Source organism: Emydura macquarii, unplaced genomic scaffold (genome assembly GCF_026122565.2).
Source record: "Emydura macquarii macquarii isolate MOO-44397 ecotype Brisbane River unplaced genomic scaffold, CSIRO-AGI_Emac_v2 contig_2768, whole genome shotgun sequence".
NCBI classification, from domain to species: domain Eukaryota; kingdom Metazoa; phylum Chordata; order Testudines; family Chelidae; genus Emydura; species Emydura macquarii.
The window spans coordinates 49,382,777-49,407,118 of record NW_027132905.1 but is presented as its reverse complement, the minus strand read 5'-3'; the positions used below and the strand labels follow the sequence as shown (position 1 = coordinate 49,407,118).

The 24,342-nt window shown below is 44.1% G+C and overlaps 1 protein-coding gene across 1 annotated transcript; it reads right to left on the bottom strand.

Annotated features, from left to right (window-relative positions):
* Positions 1-1,487: 1,487 nt before the first annotated feature.
* On the bottom strand, positions 1,488-24,117 carry EMC1 (ER membrane protein complex subunit 1). Its single transcript, XM_067567531.1, has 23 exons — positions 23,988-24,117; positions 21,991-22,115; positions 21,318-21,383; positions 20,717-20,810; positions 20,136-20,264; positions 18,794-18,920; positions 18,103-18,252; positions 17,496-17,663; positions 16,436-16,504; positions 14,758-14,817; positions 13,972-14,094; positions 13,013-13,109; positions 12,357-12,473; positions 10,718-10,917; positions 10,344-10,493; positions 8,748-8,909; positions 7,710-7,829; positions 6,197-6,334; positions 4,895-5,068; positions 4,501-4,711; positions 3,950-4,034; positions 3,257-3,386; positions 1,488-3,030 (listed from the first exon to the last, which is right to left on the bottom strand). Exons 1-23 carry the CDS (start codon positions 24,074-24,076, stop codon positions 2,851-2,853), a joined length of 2,964 nt encoding a protein of 987 aa, XP_067423632.1. The 5' UTR covers positions 24,077-24,117; the 3' UTR covers positions 1,488-2,850.
* Positions 24,118-24,342: the final 225 nt, after the last annotated feature.

The window sequence follows — 24,342 nt, the reverse complement described above, 5'->3', positions numbered from 1 at the left end:
CTGAGACACTGAAACCACTTCCTTGTTTACTTTACCTGGTTTGTCACTTGATGCACAACCTATTCAAAGAGTGTAGCACAGTTTGGTTGGGGCTTCTTTCAAGTGTAACCTGTGGGAAGGGGATGACGCTTATGATATCACACTGAGAGCGGATGCTGTTAACAAAAATAAGTATGGTCAGTTCCTCCCTCAACATTTGTAAAACAGGTAAAAAGACAAACTATTTTTCTGGGCAATCGGAAATGAAAGAAACAGAACAAAAGGAGTAGAAGGTAAATACACGCCAACTCCTTGTCTACGGCCCCTCACCATGTAGGCCTGCTCTAGAAGATGTACTAGCAAACTAGCTGCAGACTCCCACATTGACTCAAGCAATGACAACCACCTTGCTCTCCCTGTTGGCTGCTTCTGTCCAGAAGCATCTCCACATTCTCTCTCATGCTGCTCTGGAAAAATTCCCTGTTCAGTTTGTAAAGCTGCCCTCTTATCTTTCAAACCCCTCCTTAAAACATATCCCTGTAAGGATGCCTCAAATCATTGCCATCTGACACTGGTTAGGCAAGTGTTACCCTGGTTTTCTGCTCAACTGTTAGTGTTGTTACTTCATCCTCCCAACTCATGCTCCTACCCTGGATGTCTTTCATTTACCTGTTACATCCTGTAGATTGCAAGCTCTTTGGGGTAGGGATTGTCTTCATTATTGCTTTTCTGAACAGTGCTTGGTACATGGGGCTCTTGTGTTTGGCTGGTATTCCTAGGCATTACAGTAATACAAATAGTGATCTGAACCATAACACTGCACACCCTTTTGTTTGTATTCAGAGGATAGGGGATGAGCTGTCTCCTCACCAATTCTAGTTCTCTTTTGTCTAGAGTGTAAACTCCTTTGTAGCAGGGACTATGGTTTCCTTGATGTTCTGTTCAGCGCTAAGCACATTTATTTTTACATTGTTTTCTTGGGGCAAGAGTATTCCTACTGGTTCAAGCAGATACCACTGACTTAGGACTCAGGTTCTACTCTCACAATGCTAGTAACATGCTATCTGCCTCAGGCTATTCACAAAGTCTCTGTGCTTCAGTTCTCCTTTCTTTAATCGGATCCATTTTAATTAGCTTTCTTGTGGATGTATTGTGACCTCTAATTTATTAATCCTAAAAGTAATGAGATCCTCAGATGAAAAGTAAGAAATCTGGAGTATTAATTAGTTGCAAGTTCTTTTAAAAGAAGTTAGAGGACTATCAGAAGCTCATTTGTATTTTTTCTTCTCATTTTTGTTCCTTATCAAAAGAGTGGTAGGTGCCACTACCTGTGTCCAGTATTTTCTAGTAAACACTGACATTTGCACTGGGGTAGAGGCCATCACCAATACCTCTTGTTTAAATGTACGTGATTTACAGACTGGAGAAAAGGAGCAATACTTAACTTACAAGTAAACTACAGACACCAACCAAAATATTCTAATAAAAGATACAAACATGCTTATAGATATTGATCAAATTGCTTTTATTTAGATGACCTGATCACCACTACACAGAAAGATTTCATATTCCTCATCCTCTTTGCCCACACAAGACAACTGTGGACCAGATTCACAATTAAAAACCAAACCTAGTTTGTGACAGCATCTGACTATCTGATTACATCTCAGCCAAACATGAATCAATGAGGTTGGTTCCAAGGTAACAAGCCCTTTGCTTCATGTGCCAAGTTGCAACCATTTCAGTACACAGGAGGTTCAGAACCCAGTTAGCACTTAATGCTCAATGAGATAACTGTGAAAACTCATTCTAATTTAAAATTAGAGACTGAATATTAATAAATACCAAGATTGAGCATCCATGATACATGGAAGGAAAACAAACTGCAGGTTTCCTTACTCCTAAATCATACTATTTTAAAACATAGTTTCAAGTTTTCACTTAGCTGTTCCGGAAAAGAGCATAGAAGGTGGGATGTTTTTAGATGCAACTACACAGCAATTGGCATCTCACAGGTTTGCTACACCCCTCAAAATATTTACTTTTTTACCAGAGAAAACATCCTCAGAAACATCCACATAATGAGGTCTGTGTTGTGCAACAAAACATTTGAAAAATTAAAAAACAGAAAGGAACATACAGCGCAGTCGCAATAAAGAATATGGAGACCTCAGTAAGCATCACCTTTTCCTGAACTCCTCCCCCATTGCTGTAATTTACTTAGAAGGTTTGATCAGTCAGTCCCGAATTTGTATGCATCATTTTGTTAATATGCTCCTTGCTAACTTACCCAATATCCCCTCTTTCCATGCCCCATGTGCAGTGGCTAGTGTTTATAAAGTCTAGCTTTCCGATTACAGCTGCTGTGCATCTAGGGTTCATCTCCATGATTTTAGTAATGGTTGGAGTAGGGAAGAGGTAAGCCATCAACTGGTCTCAAAGTGCACCCAAGAAGTGCAAAATACATCCTTAGTATGTTGAAATCAATGTTAGCTAATGGTGGGGCAGCTGCTTCATGGAAAATGATGGTATCATCTTAGCGTTTTGAAGATAACTAGATTTTTTTCAGACCGGTTCAGTGAAGTTCTGGACAGACGGATGCTCCTTTGTAGTCTCATTAATTCCTTGCCCTTGGGAGAATTCTTCCCATGTGAAGCATATTTTTCTCCCACCGGCAGCACCTCCCTTCAATGGCTCCAGCAGAAATGTGATATAAACACTTGCCTCCATCACAACAGTACAATTTGTAACATCTAATTAAACCAAACCCAGCTGTGGTGTGCACTCCAGCAGATGATCAGCTACTCAAAATCCCAGCCAGCCAGTTCTCCAGCCTCACCGATGCCCTCAGTGTTCCCTTCACCCATGTGCTTACCGCCATGCACGGTTCAGCAGCTTCACCTGAGCAAGTCTCTTTGTAATCATAGTGGCAAAAACCAGTCCAAAGAGGACACTACTTATCAGCACGTAGTCATAGTCATCTTTCAGAACATCAAACTGCTTGGATGGATAGACTCTTGTTTGGAAGATGTCCAGCCCATATGCAACAACCTAAAAAAGTAAGACCACCAGTTATAGCAGCTTCAAGCAGAAATCCAGATACATTAATAATAGACCCATACCTATGGTTCTGATCAAGCAAAGCACAATTCAGGAAATCATTAAGCAACAAGTTATAACAAGGCTTGATGTTAGGTACCTTCCCTGAAAGGAGTTTTGATGTCATACTGTTCTGTCCCACATCATGCTTTACAAAGAAACCCTAACCTATACTCACCAAGCATGTGGACTCTAAGCCAGAAGGGGCTGTGTAAATCCCTCTCATTCGGGATATGGTTTGATTATAGTTGATGAACCTCTCAGCGTGGATCTGCACATCTGGGGAATATGGAATCAAATTTTCTTCTCTGAAAGACATTTGAGAGATATCAAAACCCAACCAAACACAGCCGAGTGTGTAAATCCCTAGCAGTCTTATCTGGAACTCAAGTCTGGGGATAGTACATTAGAATCTTTATACAGATAATTTAGTCATTCACCCAGGCTATAAGAAAGAGGGGGACAAACTGGTAGCCCCCAACATGCTGTAATTAGGGTGGCATCCACCTCTTTCTAAAGTCTGTAAGACCAACCAACCAGGCTCAAGGCCATAGGACTAAATCAGTTAAAGTATCACTCTAAAAACATAGATAATTATGTAAAATACTAGTCACTAGTATGATGCTAACAGGTGCTTTTTAATAGCCATCTGGACTATTGTGTTACAAACTAATTTATTCACACCTGGACTGGCAGCAAAGCAATCCAACTGCCAATAAAGAAAACAACAGTCTCTTAAGTTTTGCTCTGAATCTGGCCAAATAGAACTGATAAATTAATCTGCTTCAGACTTAAAGCATTAAAACACTCAACCCTCTCTCTCATGGCAGGTGCCTGAGAACGGGTATTACTAGCATGGCATTTTGCTTACCTGCTTTGTTCTGTAGGGATCTCTGGGCGTCGAGGATCCAGCAAAGCCTTTGGAAGGGAGAGAATTGCCCCAGAGGGAAGTCCAACTGCACATTAAAAAAGTGCATCTTAGAAGTGACCATTTCTGTCCACTCTGTGTAATGACTAATCCAATGGTCCTCCTGCTGCATTCTAGAGAGAGCTTGCTGAGTCAACTACCGCCCAGTGATGAGGGTGGAAGCAAGCAGAGACTTACGCTGTGGAAATGAATACAGTTGTTGCCCTAAAGGCAGCTCATGAGCGAAAGGCCAAGGCACGGCTCATGCAGACAGCAGCAACGTCTGAATGCACTAAGAACAGAGTAGCGTGTGCCAGGGTCTATGTCAAGGGAAAAGGGCTGTAGCTGCACTATTTCTTCACATCACAAGCTAGCTTTAAAAATACACTTTCTGCAGAGCAGCGCCTGGGACTGTCATGGCCGATGAGTGCCCTGGATACTGTAGTGACCTTTACTTGCGTACAAAATTTGACACATAACCCAATCCCTCCACCTTGCCCTAACCCAATTCTTACTAAGCAAGTGACGGCTGGTGATGCCACGTTCAGTGATGGTGGCCTCCATGGCACTGATGGCAGATGGGAAGATATAAGACTGCTGGAGGACCTGAGGCAACAGCGGGCGGTCAAGGGAACTGAAGGCTGTGGCGTTATACTGCTCCGTTCCTTCGTACAGCTCCAGCACAGTGAACTCATTCCGTCGCGCCTTAGTATTCCAGTACTGGTACTGAGACAAGAGGGGAAGACACTGTTCAGCTGGGCAGCGCAGAATGCTACAGTGTAAGTCAATACACACAGAGATTCACTGGACAGTCACTGTGGGTGGAGCCAGAGAACGTTTCCTGGGCAGCATAGGCAGTTGTCTCCAGCTCTCAAATCTAAAGGATTATAAGCAATGACTTTTGCTTACCACCACCCAGTTCTCTGAATGGACAATGTGGACAGGTCCCTTTGCTTTCTTCTGCACAGAAGAGTGGATGATCCGGCCTGTGATTCCATCAATCAGATAGATTCCAATGAAGGTGCGTTCATGGTGCGTATCCGTGCTCTCCGTTACCACTGCCAGCAGGTTAGGATTCAAGGACTATAATAGAGACAAATAAAGAGATATGGAGAAGCCCCTAGTTTATAACCTTTGTGCCAGCAGCAATCTGTGCAGATTATCCCAGACCTATGCAGCCAAAGATGCAGGCAACAAGATGTCTGTTCACAGCACAAATCATCAGGACAGATTTATGATCAGTTGCAGCTGTCATCATAGACCCATGGGCTTTAATAGGTGTCTGAAAACATTTGGAGAGGAAAACTTTCTCTGCCAAAATTCAGCTGCTCTTATCTTTCAGTGAGGTTTAGAGAGACTGATGTGCATGCAGAAACTTGGCATCACAGGCCACTAACTGTCACATCTTGAGTCAGGACTCAGGACCAGCACTGCTAGAAATGGGGTTTGAATTACAAAGCTGTGCTCCCCAATTAGGAGAGAAAAGAATTAGAGCAAGTGCATTGATATGCAATACTTCACTTGCAATATCGTCCACCTGCATGGTCAGCCCCTCCAACATGTGATGCTCCAGCTGTTTTTGCTAGAATGCAGTTCTGCAAGAATACAGCAGCCAGTGACATCCTCCTGGAGACCACACTCAACGGTTCTGTAACTCACTTGGTCTCTGAGGTCATTGATCTCCAGTCCATTTCCAAACCAATCTCTCAGTTGGAAGCTAACAATACCACTGCCCAGCTAGAATTGTTTGATGGAAGAGGAAGAAGTTGGGAAGCATGAGAGGCAGAACAGAACCATAACATATCCAGAATTCGCTCCCTCTGTCCTCCCTTCACCAGTCTGATAAAAGGCCTGAACAAATGTGGATGCATCCCAGGATGGACAGTAGGACTCATGATTCTCCTCCACCCCCTTTCTCCTGACCTCAGCATGGGTCTGAAAACAGAACCAGGATGATAATAAAGAGCAAGTTAGACTTGCTACCTTTGTTGCTACTATTTGGGCTGCTCCATATAGAGAATTACCAGCCAGCTCAAGAAGACAGTGCAGCTGGCAAAAACATCTTTCCACCTAGTAAGTGTTCCTTTTAAAATATGGTTAGTGTCTACAGGCCCAGGAGATGCGTATCAGCTCCCTGATGCTTCCATGCCAGGTTCCCTGGAAACCTAAACATACAGCCCACAGCCATCAAAGCACAATGGTCTGCAGTACCTTATAGAGGACGCTGCGATCACCCATCACACGACCCTGGGAGTGCACGTGCTCATTGGATCTCTTCCCCTTCACAATCACTATTCTCTGCACTTCAGTGGGGATGGTCATCTCCCAGCTCTCCTCTGTTGTCAGATCCTACAGCAGAGACAAGATGCAAAATAAGGTGTTTCCTGACCCTCCAAATGACACAATCTCCATTTATAGGACATAGGGAGATTCTCCGTAGAACAGAGTTCCATAGGATTTACTACACCGGATCACATCAATGCTCCATCCAATCTGGCATTCTGCCACTGGCTTCAAAGAAAGGTACTGGAATGCGATCATGTAATTAAAGACTATCACAAGGGGGCTGAATTAAGGGCAGCCTTTATTCTTAACATTTCTTTAGATGTTCCCTCGTTCTTGTATTAGAGTTCCCAATTTGCCTTCTGTGACCATTCTGTTGTCCTCAGTCTTTACAGCCTCTCCCCACCGCTAGTCCCTTTTGTCACCCAGCGCTAGGCCTCTCTGTTTCTGCTATGCCTTTCTTCAGATAGGCTGATCAGAAGCGAACACAGCATTCCAGCTGAAGGCATACCAGCGATTTATTTACTTGCATAACATGTTCTATCCCATTCTTTGTTCATCCTAACATTGTTTGCCTTTCTGTCCACCACTGTGCATTGAACTATCCACAATGGCAGCCGATTCTCTTTCCTAAGGACTACAGTTAATGTAGACCCCAGCAGCATGTACGAGTAGTTTAACTTATTCTTCCAATGCGCATAACTCTGCATTTGTCAACACTGAATTTCATCTGCCCTCCTGCTGCTTAATTGCTTTGCTTTGAATAACTCCAGAGGTACCAGACAACCTTCTCTGCACTTAACTAACACAAACAGTTTAACATCTCCTATAAGGTTTGTGACCTCACTGTTCGCTCCCTTTTCTAGAACATTAATTTAATTCTTAAACACCACTGGTCCTAGTACAAATCTCTGGATGATCACAATCCTTCCACATTAAACATACAGATGGAACTGGGTCCGTGTCATTAGCAGCGAGCGCAGTTGAGAGGATCACCAGAGCAAGTGTCGACACTTTTTACTAGAGGAAGATCACACGCTGTCTCTGCCCATCGTCTAAGGCAGAGAAACTAGTTCTTAGAATAGGCAATAAACTCTTGGGGAGCTGGGTGGGAAAGATTCTTTGAGCTGCTGTGCTCTGATCTCTCCTCAGCTCCAAAGTGCGTCTTAACAGGGAAATATGAGAGAATTGCTCCCTCTTCTGGAATCTCACCATACTGCAGAATGGAGACAGGTGTTTGGATTCTTCAGTAAAGACTATTTACAACTGTGGGTTTACAAAGATTTCAGAAATCTTTTCGGAGGTGACAGGAGTCAATACCCAGCTCTACTTTTTCTACCTCAAACCCAAAATCCCATACGATGACAGCAAAGATCCACCATACATAGACTCTGTGGGATGAACATGTCACTTATTACGTAGCATAGAGCATCTTCTGTACCTTTAGCAGTCGGAAACCAGAGAGTTTGCCCTGTTCAGCATCCACTAAATAAAAAAAGATGGAGTGGGCTATTTCTTCTAACTGGCGGAGGATGTTTTTAGTTGCTGGGAAAGCTGTAACCTGGGAAGATAAAGAAGAGTTTAAACAAAGACATTAATTAGCATCAAGTTTTAGTCTCTCATGTAAAAGTAAGCTATTTCAGTTAAACTTACTGGGCCCAATTTACCACAGCTGTAAATTCCACTAATTTAAATGGCTTGAATTAAGGATAAATTTGGCTAAACAAGGGCAGAAGCACCCTAGGTAATAGGGAAGCTAACACTTCTTACCCTGTTCCATACATAGATGGCTTATATTTTTGCCTGGCAAGAATATAGGCCATTTACCAGCCACATAAAGAGGCTGTAAGGAATCTGCAACAGGAATCTGTACTGGGGAGGAGGCTGTGTCCTGTGTTTGAAACACAGCCTGTGACTTGCTATATTTTACCTCTGCACCAGGAGGCCAAAAAGAGGGATAGAATCAACTTAATGCAGATTGAAAATTTATAGTTTGTTTTAAGAACCATGGGGGGTTTCAAATCCTAACATGACTAAGTAGGTTCTCATGTCTCGCTCCTTCAATTGCAATGAAAACAGTCAGTTTTGGGATGTAGATCTCCCCTGCAGTATTAGATAACCAAATAAAACAAACGGCACTATGCCACCGAGCCCACAAGAGCCAGGAGAGTTAAACTGCCTAGAGCTGAGCGAAGACAACTACTTTAGTTTCATGGTTTAACTGAATGAAATGCAGGAGGTAAACAAAGCACAAGAACAGCAAAGAGCAAGTTAGATTTTAAAGTTTTTATGTTAATCTAATGGGGTTATTGGGGACACATAAGAAAATGGCTTTAAATATGTGTTTTATCTTGATAAAGTCCTTTTAAGTCAGGACTTTAAGTTGGATGACTGCTTGACAACATTCTTATTTCTTGCTCTGACAGGGGAGATATTTATCCTGCAGATGGAGATTGTTTTGCCCTAGGACCGCAATTACCTTGTATTCGTCATCAATCAGAAGTAGCACTTTGGCATAATCTTGATCCATGATGGGCAGAAGCAAAGACTGAAGGATTGGACGCTTCAGAATTGGGAGAGCTACCTGACTCCACTTCCCAAAGATGGGGTTAAAGACATAGAGAGCACTCATTTTGGTCTCCTGAAACAGACAACAGGATGGAAAACTAGTTAGGAAAAACACAGAGAAGGGTAGTCATTCTTCTAGCATATGAAGTAACCTGCTGGCTTGGACCTTTTATATTTGGATTTTATTGTCCACACCTCCTTTCTCCCTTCAAATGTTATTACTTGTAAAAGAAAAGACTAGCAGGATCTTATTCAGGGGGGACAAGGCAATACGCTGCATTTATTGTAAATGTAAGAATATTAAAAAGCAGTCACATTCACACGCACATTCATGTCCAAGAAGTTCTGCAAACTGGTGTCATATAATTACCAGGCCTTTTATGTGTTGCTCAAGCCAGCCTAGTGGCTAACTAGGCTGGGCACGAGGAGGGAGCCAGGCCTCTGTCAGTCGCAAATCCGATGCTCCAAGATGACAATTGCAGAATGAGACCCAAGGTTTCCATGTTTTTACCCCATCTTTTATACTTGCTGGCTCTCATGTAAGTCTATGGGCCTTGCTGTGTCATGCTGCCTCTAGGTTCACCAGCTGATTGCAAGCATGACTATTCTCTCTTATTTCTGCACTTTAGGGTAGTTTATTTGCATGTTAGGGTCATTGATGGATATTCTTCGGCCTTCGGGGTTGGGATGGCAGTTGGTGTCTTTACTCCCCTTTCCGTTGTTAGGGCAGCTTAGGTTAGTGTCTTTTTATGCTCTGCACATACATTCCTCACTCACACACAAAGAGAATTCATCAAGATATTTTTAGGTTCAATAGTACAAGTTTCAGGAAAGAGCTTACTTCAAGAAACTAACAAGATGGAGTCCACTTATGCCCCACTAAACAGTACTATACCATTATCATGACAGTAAAGGAAACATATCTACCTCTATCTCACTTATACAATAAAACAAGGAGTCTACATCTGATTTGTTTGCACAGTTCCTCAGGGTGGCTCACAACTGTGCTCCTTACTCTACAGATTAATATGCTGTGTACTCAAGTCACCTCATCTCTGCTGATCCCATAGAACTGTATACATCTTATGTGACCGCTAACTATATCCTACCACAGCCTGTCCAGGATGTCACCAAAAGAAGTGAGAGTGTTTTTATTTTCTGTGGAGTATAGACTATTACGTGATTAGCAGAGGCAAAGCCTTTCCTATCTAACTGGTGTACACAGGCCCTGACTTTCTACTTCATGTAGCTGACAAAGCAATTGTGTGAAATGATTTCTTTTTTTGTTGCCGTTTAAAGCATTTAAAAAAGCAAATGTGATATTTTTAAACACTTTGGATTAGGATCTGCCTCTTTCTCTTTCCTCCTGTCATTTCCACTCCTCTCAGCTCACCCAGCTATCGCCATGGCTATCATCACATAGGAAAGATACTTCCTGAATGTGGGGGGTTTTCACTATGAGACAGGTAAAACCCATCTGAGGTATGTGTGTATGTGAGGGACTCACCTTGTCCTTAACAAGCAGCGTACACTGTGGAGGGTGGGGGAAGTGGGCCGTTGTTCTCTGGACCATCAGTTTAAAAGAGGAGCCTGGCCTCACATTCTGAAGATACTGCTTCCACAGGATGGTGCCAGAGCTGCTTTCAATACCAAAGAGCTGAAGCACAGAGACAACAAAAAAAAAAAAAGCCGTCATACGTAACAGCATGTCTTTCACATCTAGATGTTGCATTCTGCTTTGAATTCCATCCTACACTACAAGATGCTCTGCTGGTCTCCTGACATCTTTCTCACCGCAGCCTCAGGATTGAATCCCCCCTCCTCATTGCCATGATGGTATGCCCCACTCCAGGAACGGTCTCCAGTCCCTGCCCTCCTCACCTTTCCGGAGGCAGTGACCATCACCATCATTTTCTGTAGGTTGAACTCGTCTCTCGCCAAGTTGTCGATGTTGATCTCGTTCTTAATCTGGCTCCGTGGCTTCCTGGCATCGTAGAACATCTTCCAGAGATGTGCAGTCCAGGCCTGCAGCAGGATAAGCTGGGAGGATAGGCGCTTCAGAAACATGCCCAGCAACCCATCTGCAAACAAGTCAGTGACAACAGTTAATGCAACAAGCAGCAGTCCACAGCAGGGGAAACACACACAGCACAGCACCACAGACCATTGCCTCGGGCTATAAAAGGAGAAGGAGAGAGAGGAGCTGCCAGAAGATTTGTGGGGCCCGAGGAGAGACTCCCCCAGACCAGGAGATAGTGTTTCTCTTCAGCCAGAGAAGCAGAGAGAGGAAAAACCCCGGCCCCAGCCTGCAGGAAGGACCAGTGTCTCCAACCCTCCACAGCTTTACCACCACCTCTACAGCCCTGAGAAGGAGCCACAGAAAGGTACCTCCCTGGGCCCTGGGGCATATACATGGACTGGGACTACCTGCCCCTCCCCCGTGGGGTTGAAGGACTCCCCCCGGGCCTGAAATAAGGCCTGCACCAAACGCTCCGCGAGAGAGGTGCCGAGCGGAAGAGTCAAAGGACTTGCCCAGGTTGGGGCAGAGTTACCACAGGCCCCGCTGCCAAAGGAGACTGTTGCCAATAAGCGAGACCAAGGGGGGTTGCTATACCACAATATGTATAGGTTAAGAAAATTCTGCCTTGCCCTCCATGATACCCGGATCATATTTTATCCCATTACCAGGATAGTAGCTCCTTCACCTACCAAGTCCCTAAACACACATTGCCGTATCCCACGTCAACAGTCATTCTGCTCACCTCAAATCAAGCTTTCCTGCAAACCACAACACTAACTTTTGCAGAGTTTCTTCCTTGTCACTCCAGCAAGTGCCCAACTAAAACTAACCAGGGCACTTGGTCTTACGCCTCCCGCATTCACTTCTCTCATAACTGAGGATCTGTCTTTATGTAGAGGCACCCAAATCTTGACAACTGAAGTCTGAATTAGCTTCTTGTTAGGAGTCAAATCCTATGATTAATCTATCTCTCTTCTCTGAGAAATTAATCAAACAGGCAGGACAAAGATCCACCAGAAAAGAGGCTGTCACAAAAGAGAGGAAAGGATCTGCATGTTATTGTTTGGGTTACCTTGAATGGCTGGATCCAGGACAGCAAGAAAGACAATAAAGGCAATTATAATTCAGTCTTAAGGGTAAGACAATACAGGATAATCTAATAGAAGTGTTTTGGAGCAGGCAAACTGGCTATAATTTCCCGATCACTCTGTGTCTGTTATACCCAGAGGGATGTGAAGAATTAACTACTAGAGCATATATATGTGATCTAATCTTAGAAGGAAGATGCAAAAGTTAGAGAGACAACCCCAAACCATAGAAGTCAAGTTTATTTCAGTTCATTTTGGTCCAATTTTCTGCATAAGAAATCTGTGATGAGAACTCAGTTTTCAGGAGAGGGTTATTGAAACTATACAAGCACAAAAAAACAAAAACAAACGAACATAAAACTAGACCCCTGCAGAAGTTCAACTCTATAAGCAGTGAGGTGCTGGCTATTACCTGCTTTCTTTCCAAATTCTCCCTCCAACTCAGCCTGGGCACCAGTCAGAGGTAAATCCACCATCTCCAAGCTTACCACTTCTGCCAGTGACTCCTCTCTGCTCCATAGAACCTTTCCTAGAGAAATACAAAGAAAAGGCAACATAGGTTGATTAAAAGAAAAGAACAAGTGCATTTCCTGAATCTGCGCTGTGTTCGTGCCTGAGAGCAACTGGAAAGATCAGTCTCTATTCTTGCAAGGCCTCAAAGACTCAAGCCACCAAGATGGACTCTACCTTCAGGTTAACACACATTTTTTGTCTGAAGAATTTCCCTTCTTTTTGAAAAGGCATTGAGGAATAGCTGCTACAGATCCCTATCCTGCAATAAATTCTGTGTGGGCATAACCCTGAAACCCTGCAGATTCCCACTAACACCAATAGGATGTTGCCTCAACAAGCACAATGCAGGATCAGATTCTCAGATGTGGTAGTAAAGGAAAATTAAAGTTGTGGGGTGTGAGGGATATTTCTGATCTTCACACTCCCCTATGGGATTTAGCTCGAGAAAGAATCTGCTTGGCTAGACACAATGGCCACTGAACTTGCATTGCTGCGACTGCCAAGAGAGGATACACTGTAGGACTGGGGTAACGCGCCAATTTGGTTCCAAGTTACCGGGCTGCTGGAGGAACATGAGCATGTGATCTTCTGTTTGCACAAGTGCTCGGTAGCCCACGGAGTCATCTTTCTTCGAAAAGACCTGGATGTAGAGCTGGAAAGGGGAGACAAGGAAAGAGGGATGATCATGCCTAGACAAGGAAGATGCAATTCAAAGGTGAGACGAGAAAAGGATTTAAGATCACTCTGTTACATTTAAGGTTCTAAAGCAACAAATAGCTGAGGTACTACTTTCAGGGGTACACTTCTCACAGGTCTAGAGGGAGACTAGAGTCTGATTTCATACAGCAACTCTCATACTTCAAGTATTTTAAAGCACTGAGTTAAAAATCAGCAGTGCCAAGACCACATAGGCAAATGCAGCCGCTATTTTGTGCTCAGCAATATTGTCAAGCCTTCTCCTGCTATATGAGGTCCCGCCCATCTGTCAAATGCATCCTTGCCCTGCCCTTGCAACCAGGTTCTATAAACCCAGGGATAAGCAATGCCACCAATATCTGGATCAAAAACATCATGGGTACATGTGGTGGTCTTGCAGTCATTTCTCACCACCAGCAACCCCTTCAGATCACCCAAAGAGCTCTGACCAGCCCTACCAACCAGGAAAGGGCTATCACAATATGCAGCGTTTTTCACCTGTAGAACTCGAGTTTTACAAAGGTGGGTAAATTTCACTAACCCCCTTTTACAGCTGGGGGAACAGAGGCAGAAAGGTGAAGTGACCTGGCCTAGGTCAAACAGCAGGTTGTGGTAGAGGAGATGAAGATGCCAGATCGCCTTGACTCCCAGACTGGTATCCTACCCAAGGATCATACTACGTCAAATCAGGGGCTTGTCTGTTTGGCTGCAGCAAAAAGTTTGATAAGCCCCGGGATACAGCCAAGCCTGGTGTAAAGAGAAACTTCATGCATCCATCTCTGACCACTTTCAATGACAGGAGAGGGGCTCCTACTTACCTGCTCAGGCCTGGCACCGCTCTGTTCCAAGCTGAACGTAATTGTAGTATCCAGTAGTCTTTGTCCAGTTTCAACCAAATACAGATTAATATTGTAGGTGTTGTTGGGGCAGGCTAACAATTCCTAGAGCATTATAAAAGACAAGCTGACTTAAAACACACAATCTACTTTCACTGCGCTTTTCATCACTAATGATTCCAAAGTGCTGTCTACAATAAACTATTTACAAGGATCAATTCAGCCACCACTGAAACGCAGGAATTTCTGGAGCACAACACAGCATCTGCTTAACAGTGCACAAACAGCACACCAGTCTGGGACAGAAAATGAATTCTAGGTGACATTTACATCTGCACGTGCAGGAGTAAGATCACACAGCAAGTCAAAGGTAGATCTGGGAATAGAAATCAGGAGTCCTGGTTCCCAATGCCAGGCAGCATTCTCACCTTCTAAATACATAGAAGAACCCTGTTTTTATTAAATAAACTTTGATTGTCAAAAAGCAGTTCTTCATTTTAAGGTGGGAAATGGGTGTCTACAAAGCAACAGATCTTTCATTAAATGCTGTGAGAGGGTAGCATATTCAGCCAGCTCCATATGGTTGCAGGAGACGAACATTTCTAAGATGCTTTTGGATAAAGTTTCATGGAGCTGGTGCAAACTATAATTCTCCAGAGTAATAATCTATCCCCCTCCTCCATTCTGCCTTCCACACCCAAGAGAAGGGAATAGTCTGTTAATTGCAAAGCCTGCCTACAATTCCTGGCAACAAGCTCCTTTCCATACCTGTCTAAGGAAATGTCCAAAAGTGCTGTCTGCCTTAAGGTTATCAGGAATTTTAGATTTCTGCAATGAACAAGGGAACAGAACGAGAGCTTGTGAGCATGACAAAGGCAGGGAAAACACAGGAGCATTAAGTATTTAACAGGAGCAAGTTCTGCCTCCCTGCTCAGCAGCTGCAAATGGGCAAATGATAAGTGTTACTGAATAATGAAGTGGCTAGGTGGGTACCTCTTCTCACAAGACGACAGTTTCCATATAACAATGAATGGAAAAGTCAAACACGGCCCAAAACGTAGGTTATGTGAAAACACCTTACACAAAACCTAAGACCAATTAAAATATTCCATGGTTTTTCTTCTTTCTATCCAAATAGATTTTTAAAAACTCCCTGCAGCATTTGTAACACAGATTTGGTACCATGCTAAAGGGGTGGACAGGGGAGGAGATGATGCACATGTGAAGGGAAGCTGATCCAGTATGTAGCCTTGCCTAGGATCATGAAGCAATCTGATCAATATCAGTTTTTACAGAACAGATTTTTTGTGTTTCTAGCCCTTGGGTTATGACGATATCCTTTCAAATGAGACCAGAAGTAGTGCTGTTGACCTGTATCTGCAGACAGGCAGCCTGAAACACTAGCTCAGAGAGGTTGAAATGACCATATTCGATACAACGGGATATTAGCTCTGAAGCCTATAACCAATGTTGTTTAATTCATGCTTTTGGCAGAAATATCCAGCTACTCTAAGACTCTCAGCAGAGTCTGAGGAGTGCCTTTTCCCACTTTATCTGATCCCTTAATGCAAAGCACAGGAGAACCTGAAAATGAAATTAACTGAACTGAGTTGAAACTGAGTAGGGTCTTCATTTTTCAAGCTGAGAGAAATGAAAGAATAAAAAACAGCATCGATTATAAAAAGAAAATGGATTTTTTTAATTCTTCCAATTTTAATCATCTCTGGTATTAATGAGAAACAGGTGAGGGCATCTGGTTACTGAAATAGCGTAAAAGGTGGATTTTGTTTTTTAAAGTGATAGTGCCCAAGGGCTTGTCTACACAGCGTGGTAAAAGCACATTAGAGGGATCTGATTTGCACAGCGCTCTAATGTACTGTGTTTTAACTACCCACGTAAACCCTGCTGGCACAAACTAAAAGGTACATCTGTTAATGCAAAGTTAGGTACTTTTTAGTTTGCACCAGCAGGGTCTACACAGAGCAGTCAGAGCATAACACATTAGAGCGCTCTGCAAATCACACTCCTCTAATATGCTTTATCGCGCAGTGCAGACAAGCCCTAGAGTCACCTTGCTCTGTACATTCATTGCATCACTGTCCATCTTGGGTTTGCTTGGCACTCAACAGCTCTGCGGAAGCTTGCATACTGATAGTCACAACAGATTAAATCGTAGCCCTATTGAAGTCAACAGGAGTTTTACCACTGACTTTGATGGAGACGGAATCAGAATTAGCAGCCTGGGCCTCTCGTGCAGTAGGGTGTTTAAGTCAAGGTGGTACATTCAGTCTGACGGTGGAGAGCACTGCTCTTCAGTGGCCCCTCAAAATCTTTATAACAGTAATAAAGCGATACAAACTAATTGACTAAATAAAACATAAAAACCCCACACATTTTTAGAACGAGACGCAACTCTGAAATTTCCCTTGTGCAACTGACTACCTACTTCATTCCTGCATGTCAGGACAGCTGCCACAGTTTTCTCCCCAGTTGTTGCAAAGTTCACCAAAGCTGCCTGAAAAACAGAGAAGGGAGGGAAAATAAGAACATGCTTGTGCAGGGGACTTAATTCTCATTTGACGTAGAACACTAGCCCCTTCTCCAGCTGAATTCCAACAGGTCAGTTCATTTCATTAGCATACCTAGCAAATCTGACAGATTGAGGGACTCTTTTGTAACAGGTTTCGCTACAAGGAAGTGAACCAACCTCTGGTACATACACTGAAGAGAAGGTTCATGCTGGGATCCAGTAACCTTTAGCATTTTACCATTGATCAGTCAGAAGCCCTGCAAAATTTCAGGCACTGCCTTTGAGGTGGTCTCACCTGCGGTGGGGATTTGTACACTAGCATGCTCTTCCTGAGTCTTTGCAGTTGATGACTAACAGGTTCCTCACCCACAACAATACCATTAAAAATGAAAGATGAAACCCAGGAGCATGAGTTGAAAAGATATCATACAAGTCAAAGAAAGGAAGAAAAGAACGTAGTTGGGAAAAATGTGGTCATTTCCATCTCTAATTTCTAGAAACCTATTAGGTCACTGAGTCCATCCCCAATTGGCCAGTCTCTTGTAGACAATAGTGCACTGAAACCGAAATTGTCATTTCACCTACTTCCGGTCCACTAGAACTACCACCACCGGTACTAAATGTACTAGAACCACTGGTCATATAAGTGCTTTCTAGCAGCAAACCATCCCTTGGCTCAGCACAGACCTTGCATTAGTAAACTTACACCTTGGTGAGAATTGTCAGAAACAGGATCCTCCTGAACTGATGTTAAATAGTTTAACTGCTACTGTACATAGGTTCAACAAATGCTATAGAAAGCATAACTGAAACTTGAGCTTCGGCAATTTTTTTCATATTGCTTAGTGCATGCTTTATGAAGGTTTTGGTTTTGGTTTTACTGGTAACGGAGTCAGCAGTACAGTCAATCCACTGAATATCTGCTGTCGTTCATTCCTTCCATTCAAGGTTCTGCAGCTGTGTTCATTTTATTTACCTGCTGGAAGTCCCGGACCCGGCTTAGCAGCCCGTTTTTGTACTGTAGCAGTGCGAAGTTACTTGGAGACAGCTGCAGGAAGAACTGAGCCCGTGAAGCACTGGCAAGATTGGGCTGGTTGGACAACATCCTGGGCTGGAAGCTGTCAGCAAATTCTAGGTCAAGGGACTGAGAAGAAGAACAAGCAAACATGGCAAGATGGAAACTTATTACACAAATACATCAAATACATCCCCTTCCCCACTAACAAATACAACCTTTATGAAGGGTTTAGTCCATAACAGATTGAATGTGGAGCCAAAGTGAGGAGATCTGGGATGTCTATTAGGCCCCCAACAAACCATGCAGGATGGACTAGTTCCCAGGATATGACACACTAACAAGACAATCAGTTGAAAGCATCATTACACAAGCAACCATACACAGAAGCGATGTGATATCCCCTTCCCTCCTGCAAATTATTCTGAGATGGATTATGCTTCCCCCACCCACCCCAGTGCTTAACTGACACTAATGACCCCAATACCGCCTCCCTTCCTCACCCCCCTGGGACTGGGTCAGCAATCTCAGATCCACTTACTTTCAAGGCTATTTCAGGATCACTCACCTGCAGTGGGATCTGCTTTATCTCCTGCTCAGTCTCCAGCGATAAAGTATAGAGTGACTGTGTGTCATAATCCGCACATACCAGCACTGCCTCACCCACCATACAACAGGCCCCACTCAGGCTCTTCATCCATGGGGCTGCTACTTTTATCTGCAGGGCAATAAAGGGAGAGAGGCAGCAGTTGGACAACCCCATAAAGAAATTCCAGAAAGAGCCCAGATTGTGTCCGTTTGCTAGGGGCCTGTATCCTGCTGGGCAGCGTGTACGATCAAAGACTTACTGTTATGTTTCACTTCTAAACTTAGTCACACTAATAAAGGCCTGTGTGAAAAGCAGAAGAATCCCATTTATCAATGAACAGTGAATCCTCCCTGTGGGATCCTCATAAAGCAAGGATTTCGTAACCCTCAGTAAATTGTCATCCAGCTTGAGATTTCCAGGTTGATCTCAACTTTACCATGGTATCTTTTCAACTTTACCACAGGCAAGCCCTGTGCCTGGGAGATATAGTTGTGAAATCTCCTTCCAGGGACATCCTCGGAGACATTTTGACATATGTGCCAGAAATGCAAATAACTTCCCTAGACATCATATTGAATTTACCCAGATGGGAGCTTTTGTTAAATCAAATCCACACTAGAGCCAACCAGGTGACAAGAGCTAACACCATGAATCAATGTATCAGTTATACCTGTTTTGTAATTTCTCCATCTTCTACGCTGAAGGTGACAATGTTCAAATGGCTTCGAGGAGCGACTCCAAGTGCACGTACCACCCCGGTTCCATACGAATACACAAGCTGGTACTGAATACTCTCACTGCAAGAGGAGAAGCAGCAATGAGTCACCTTCTCCAATAATTTCCCAGAGTTATCTGTAAAGCCCACTGCTCTAGGAGACTACTCAATGTCACACAGGTTTCAGCGAGAGACTGGGTAAACTAGGGGCATCAGCCAACAGGAGAATTTTTGCCCATCAACACAAATAAATGTTTTATGGACTCCTCTCCTTCAGCCATTGCCTCCTGCAGTTAAAAACCTTATTCAACATTATTGATGAAGACAACCTATTGGGTCACTTAGTCCATCCTCCCCTTAGCCTTCTCGGGCCAGTGCAGGAGTGTAGGTGTCTTAGGCAACAGGATTACCTTCACTTCCCTGGGAGGCTATTCCACAAACTAACTAGATTCACCATTAGAAAGATTTTCCCCTATCAACTTCACCTCCTCCCTTTAGATAACATCATCTAGTTTCATCCTCCCTCTCCCACTGGCCTCAATCACTGCTATATGGTCAGGTCTCATTTAGCGATCACTGTTATAACTATTTAGTAATTTTAATCTTTCTTCAGAAGTCAATCCCACCAGCCCCTCTGTGAAGATTCTTGTATATTACAAGAGGTCTCCCCCTCCTGGGTGGGCCTCTGTATTCTGACTGGAAGCTGCTATTCACACAAGCTGGTTTGTTCAGGTTAATCTAATTAGTTTATTAGTAGATTGCTTTTTCTCCAAAAGAGATGTTGTCATCTCCTGATCTATTTTGTTCCACTAATCTAAGGATTTGTCAACACATCGACTCACTCAGGAATAGCTACTGCTCTTTAAATTCACACCCTCCCTTAATCTGAATTGACTTTAAATTGTAGACCAGTCCTAAGATGCCATATAACTGTCTCTCAAGTCCATGTTAGTATCATACAGTGCACAAATCACAATACTGTCAGTTAGCCTGCAATTTGCCTGCACTAAAATGAGTAAATAGAAATGGATGTGCTCCTTTCTTTATGCACAGGAAGACCCTCTTCCCTCCCTTCCCCAATTACCCAAATAGTGCACATATTTTCTCTTCACACTATGCAGTGCATGGACTCCCTCCCGAGGAGTCTATATTCTTATACAGATGTGCAAGGAATGGATGCAATCCCCATGTGATACTATACACAAAATTTTCAGAAGCAAAAGGGAACAATGGGGTCCTTTCTCCCTTAAAACAACAGTGTGTGAGCCAGTGATCTATGCTCGTTTTGGATGTGTACCTTTCTGGTAAATGCTCCACCCATTTCTGGTGGCCGTTGGAGAGGTAATGAAGAGAAAGGCCAGTCTTCTTTAGGACAGCCAAATATTTCACTGTGTCCTGGAACCCCACCAAAGTAACCATCTGGAAACTAAGCACAGGTCAGAGACAGAGAGTGAGAAGAGAATACTTATAGAGATTTAACCCATTTTATGGAGTCATAGCAGCACTAAAATTATAGAAAATAGCTCTGCTCTTCTCTACCCGGCAACTGGCACAACACACACATTTTTCTTTAAAATAGCTATACTTACTGACATACAGTTAAGATTGTGTAACCAAACCACCATAACAGTTGGCACGGACTGGTGCTCTAACCGCTGATCTCTGCAGATAGGGTAAGGATGGGACTGAAGATCAAACATCCCATCAAGCCAAACTGGCATTTCCAGGTCCAGAATGTTGCATACTGACAGGGGAAGCTTATGCACAAGTAAAGGATTTCAATCTTCCGCCTCCAATAATTATAGACTATGTACAATCCCCTCCACAACTTCAGCCTTGCAAAATAGTCATGAAAATTTACCAGCCAGGATTTCCCACCTGCCAGTGTCTAGTGATGTCTCCCAGTTCAGCCCTCCAATGTTTGTCTCCCAGGAACGCAGAATACGCCCGCTGTTGGACAGAGTGATGGCATCTGGCAGGGAGGAGAAAATAACAAAACAAAAAATGTTATATTGGCTTCTTTATTCAATTCACTGCTGATCCTCCAGGTTACTTGCTCTTACACCGGTATAAGCAGACATTAGGTTGCACAGAAGACACTTGGTCTGCTTCATAGTCAGGAAGGTCATTGTATAATGTACAGAGAATTTCAGGTATTGCGGTTCACTTATACTCTTAGCACTAGGAGTCCAGGCTTCCTAATGTTAAGCACAATCACAAAAGTATTTTGTGCATCTGTGATCCTGATCGCACCAAGTGGTAAATTAAATAGAGCAGATAAGCAGGAAATAATGCTCACATGTCTAGAAGAGGACAGGCCAAGGAGTAAACCAAAAAATATTAACACTGCACCTGTATCCACTACAGGCTCATCATGACTATTAGCTCTGGCAAATGTGTCCCTATGTCCAAACTTGGCTGGAGTTCTGTAATGGGAATGACCACTCATCACACAGGAAAGTCTGAATGCTTTGCTTACCCTGTCCATGGATCAGCATGGCATCTACTGCTCCCTCAAGAGTCCCCTTGTCCACATGACGCCACACTGAAAGGAACAAGAAGGCAAGCAGAAACTAAATTTCTTTCCCCTAGGGTATTTCATGCTGAAGAAAGGTATCAATTGGCATTGCCACAGACTGACATCCTCTATCTAATACAGGGCAAATACAGCATAGGCAGTGCTAATGCAAGCTTCCTCAAAACTGCCCCTCCAATGTGCCTCAACTCTTCTCCAGAACGACCACCTCTACGGATGAGAAAGGAATTAATTCTTCATGTCCCATTCAGTTCTTGGTCCCACTATGTGGGTCAAGAACTGCTCTAGATGTAAGTTAGTGAACAGACTAGTCACACCAACATCTAACAAGTTTAGACTTGAAAGTAGGAAATGAAGCCACTAAGCCTGAAAGAAATTAAATAAAATTGACAAGTGTATTTTTAAAAATACCCCGTCTCCCGGGAAAATAAAGTCATGTCTAATTAACTACCCTCGAAACTCTTAAAATGGACTATGTGCTAAAAGTTAGTATAAGCAGGAGTAACTTTTCATGTATGCCAGGGCTTAATTTTGGTCCTGTGTGCACTAATTCCAACACAAATAGCAGATTCTGAGTTATAAAACAATCTGAGGTATAAAGCAACCGTTAACTTACAGATTTCTCCATTCCTGGAATTCAAAGCTGCCATCACATTCTTCTCAGTAGCCACAATAAGCTTCTTGGAGCCCTGTGAAGTTTCCAAGGAAGCAAACTTCAGTTTTCCCACATATTGTTGTCTCCTAAGGAACAGAAAATTCAGAGAAGATGTGAACTAAGAACACTTTCCATTTAACCTACTAAAAAATAGGAAAAGAATGATTGAAACCTACACAGGTGGCCAGAACACAAACTATATAGTGGCACTGATTGCAGTTGTTAAGGACTGACAGAGGGGAACCACAACACTACTATAATCCTTCTTAGCAGAGCAAAAAAAATCACTGCAAATGGAAAGAGAAATTGAATCTGAATGAGAAGGGAATTCTGTGATATTTTGTAGCTCAGTGTCGTATCTGCTTCTAAGTAATTCACACCAAGAAGTCCAAGTGTCTAATATTCTACATTCATTAACAAAAAATGTAAAAGATGAACTGTGACACTGCAGTATAACCAATCTCATTCTTGCATCTTCACTAAATACTGCCAAAGCAAACAATATATTATTGATGTCAATGAAAAGACCTGCTATGTGCAGCTTCTATTAAGATGGCCCCCTGCCAAAAGGAACTCATTGGTGTTCACAGATTTCTTTGGGCCACATTAAATTCTGCCCTGAGATCTTAGCATATTGAGTAGTGTCAATGGATTTCTACCATCTGACCCACAAACATGCAACTGAGAAGAGACATGAAATAAAAGTCTATTAATAATATCTAGTTCTTATACAGTACTTTTCATCAGTAGATCTCAAAGCTCTTTACAAAGTACATAAACATTATTACTCTCACTTTACAGATGGGGAAACCGAGGCACAGAGTAGATTAAGTGACTTGCCCAAAGTCACTCAACAGGCCAGTGACAGAGCCAGAATTAGAAAGGTCACACCAGAACTGGAAAACTTTGCTGGAGGATATTTTCCCTGTTACATTAAAGATTGTGTTTTAGAACCCCATGGATGTGAAACGAGCACTTTGAAAAAGACCAGAAATAAATGTCAATCTCTGACACCCTGCGTGAACCCATCTTTACAATAACTAAAACAGGACTGGGAATTTATATGGATATCAAGAATACCCAGAGTCATCAAAATTGATAAAAACAAACACTTGGGAAGGGATGTTAAGCTTCAAGGTTCATGTCTGCCTGCTGCAAGGTTCTTATTACTCGTTCCTAGGAAGTTGGCCACTGTCAGAGACAAGACACTGAACTAGACGGACTTTGGGTCTGAGCCAGTGTGGTAATTCCTATACTCCTATATCAATAGGCTAAAAGCCACTGCTGGGCAAAGGTCATTTTTTTCCACGTCACTGGGAAAGGAGGCAGAAAATCAACCTCCTCAGCTCTCCCTTAGAGAAAAGCAGCTGTGGGAGGCAAAGAGCTCTAAATCCTAGACCTCAGCAGGACAAGTACCTGGTCAGCTACAGCTAATGCACCTTCCTGATGGCCAGTGCAGGAGGGTTCGCTACGGATTGTTTCCATGGCTAGGGCTAGGGCTAGGGCTCCCCCCCCCCCCGTGGCAGGGCTGGGGACAGTGGAAGGGTCGCGCAGCCGTTCTGTATGATCACAGGGGAACACGGGCTCCCCCGGACACCAGCGCCCCTGACAGCGGCGCAAGCCAGCCAGGGGCCTTCAGCTCCCAGCGGGCTCCCGCTCCGCTCGGACACCCCGGTTCTGACGCGGCTTTGCCCGCTTCAAGCCCAGTCTGGGTCGGACCCAGGCGAACGAAGGGGGCAGCGGCCAGGATCCACTTCTCGGCCGGCGCAGCCCAGGGAGGGGTGGGAGGTGCCCAGGCCCGGCCCCTCTCGCCCGAAGGAATGGTGGGGGGAGGGGTGATGCCCAGACCCAAGGGGGTGCTGAGGGGGGTGCCCAGACCCGGGGGGGGAGGGGACGGATGCTCAGACATTCCTCCGCTATAAGACGGTTAAATACCCGGATGTGGCCCCAGCACCCACCAGTCGAACTTGCCCACTTGATCCTCGTAGACCGCGGCCACCAGGGGACCCAGCAGCAGCAGCAGCCAGAGCCCGGCGGGGGCCGCCATGGTCAGCGCCGGCCAGGGGCGGCCGCTCCGCGCGAGCTCCATCCCCATTTCCCGACAGGCAACGCGCCGCTCCCCCAGAGCCCCGCGGGGTGGGGGCCTCGCTCCCAGGGGCTGCCCGTTCGGCGCCTGAGTAAGGGGGGGGGGGGGATCCTCTGCTGAGCGGGAAGGGCCGGGCGGTGCGGAGCGGCGTCCCGGGCCGCGGAAAGGGGCGCGCTGGGCCAGCTAAGGCGGAAGGGATTTTTTCACCCCTTAGTGAGGGCGGTTCT

Excerpts from the sequence above, each read along its gene's own strand:
- EMC1 (XM_067567531.1), bottom strand. The coding sequence starts at position 24,076 with ATGGCGGCCCCCGCCGGGCTCTGGCTGCTGCTGCTGCTGGGTCCCCTG. Across the intron at positions 22,116-23,987 it reads CAAGTGGGCAAGTTCGACTG|GAGACAACAATATGTGGGAA; the intron begins GTGGGTGCTGGG and ends TCTGTTCCTTAG. Across the intron at positions 4,712-4,894 it reads ATTCAGAGAACTGGGTGGTG|TACCAGTACTGGAATACTAA; the intron begins GTAAGCAAAAGT and ends CTCTTGTCTCAG.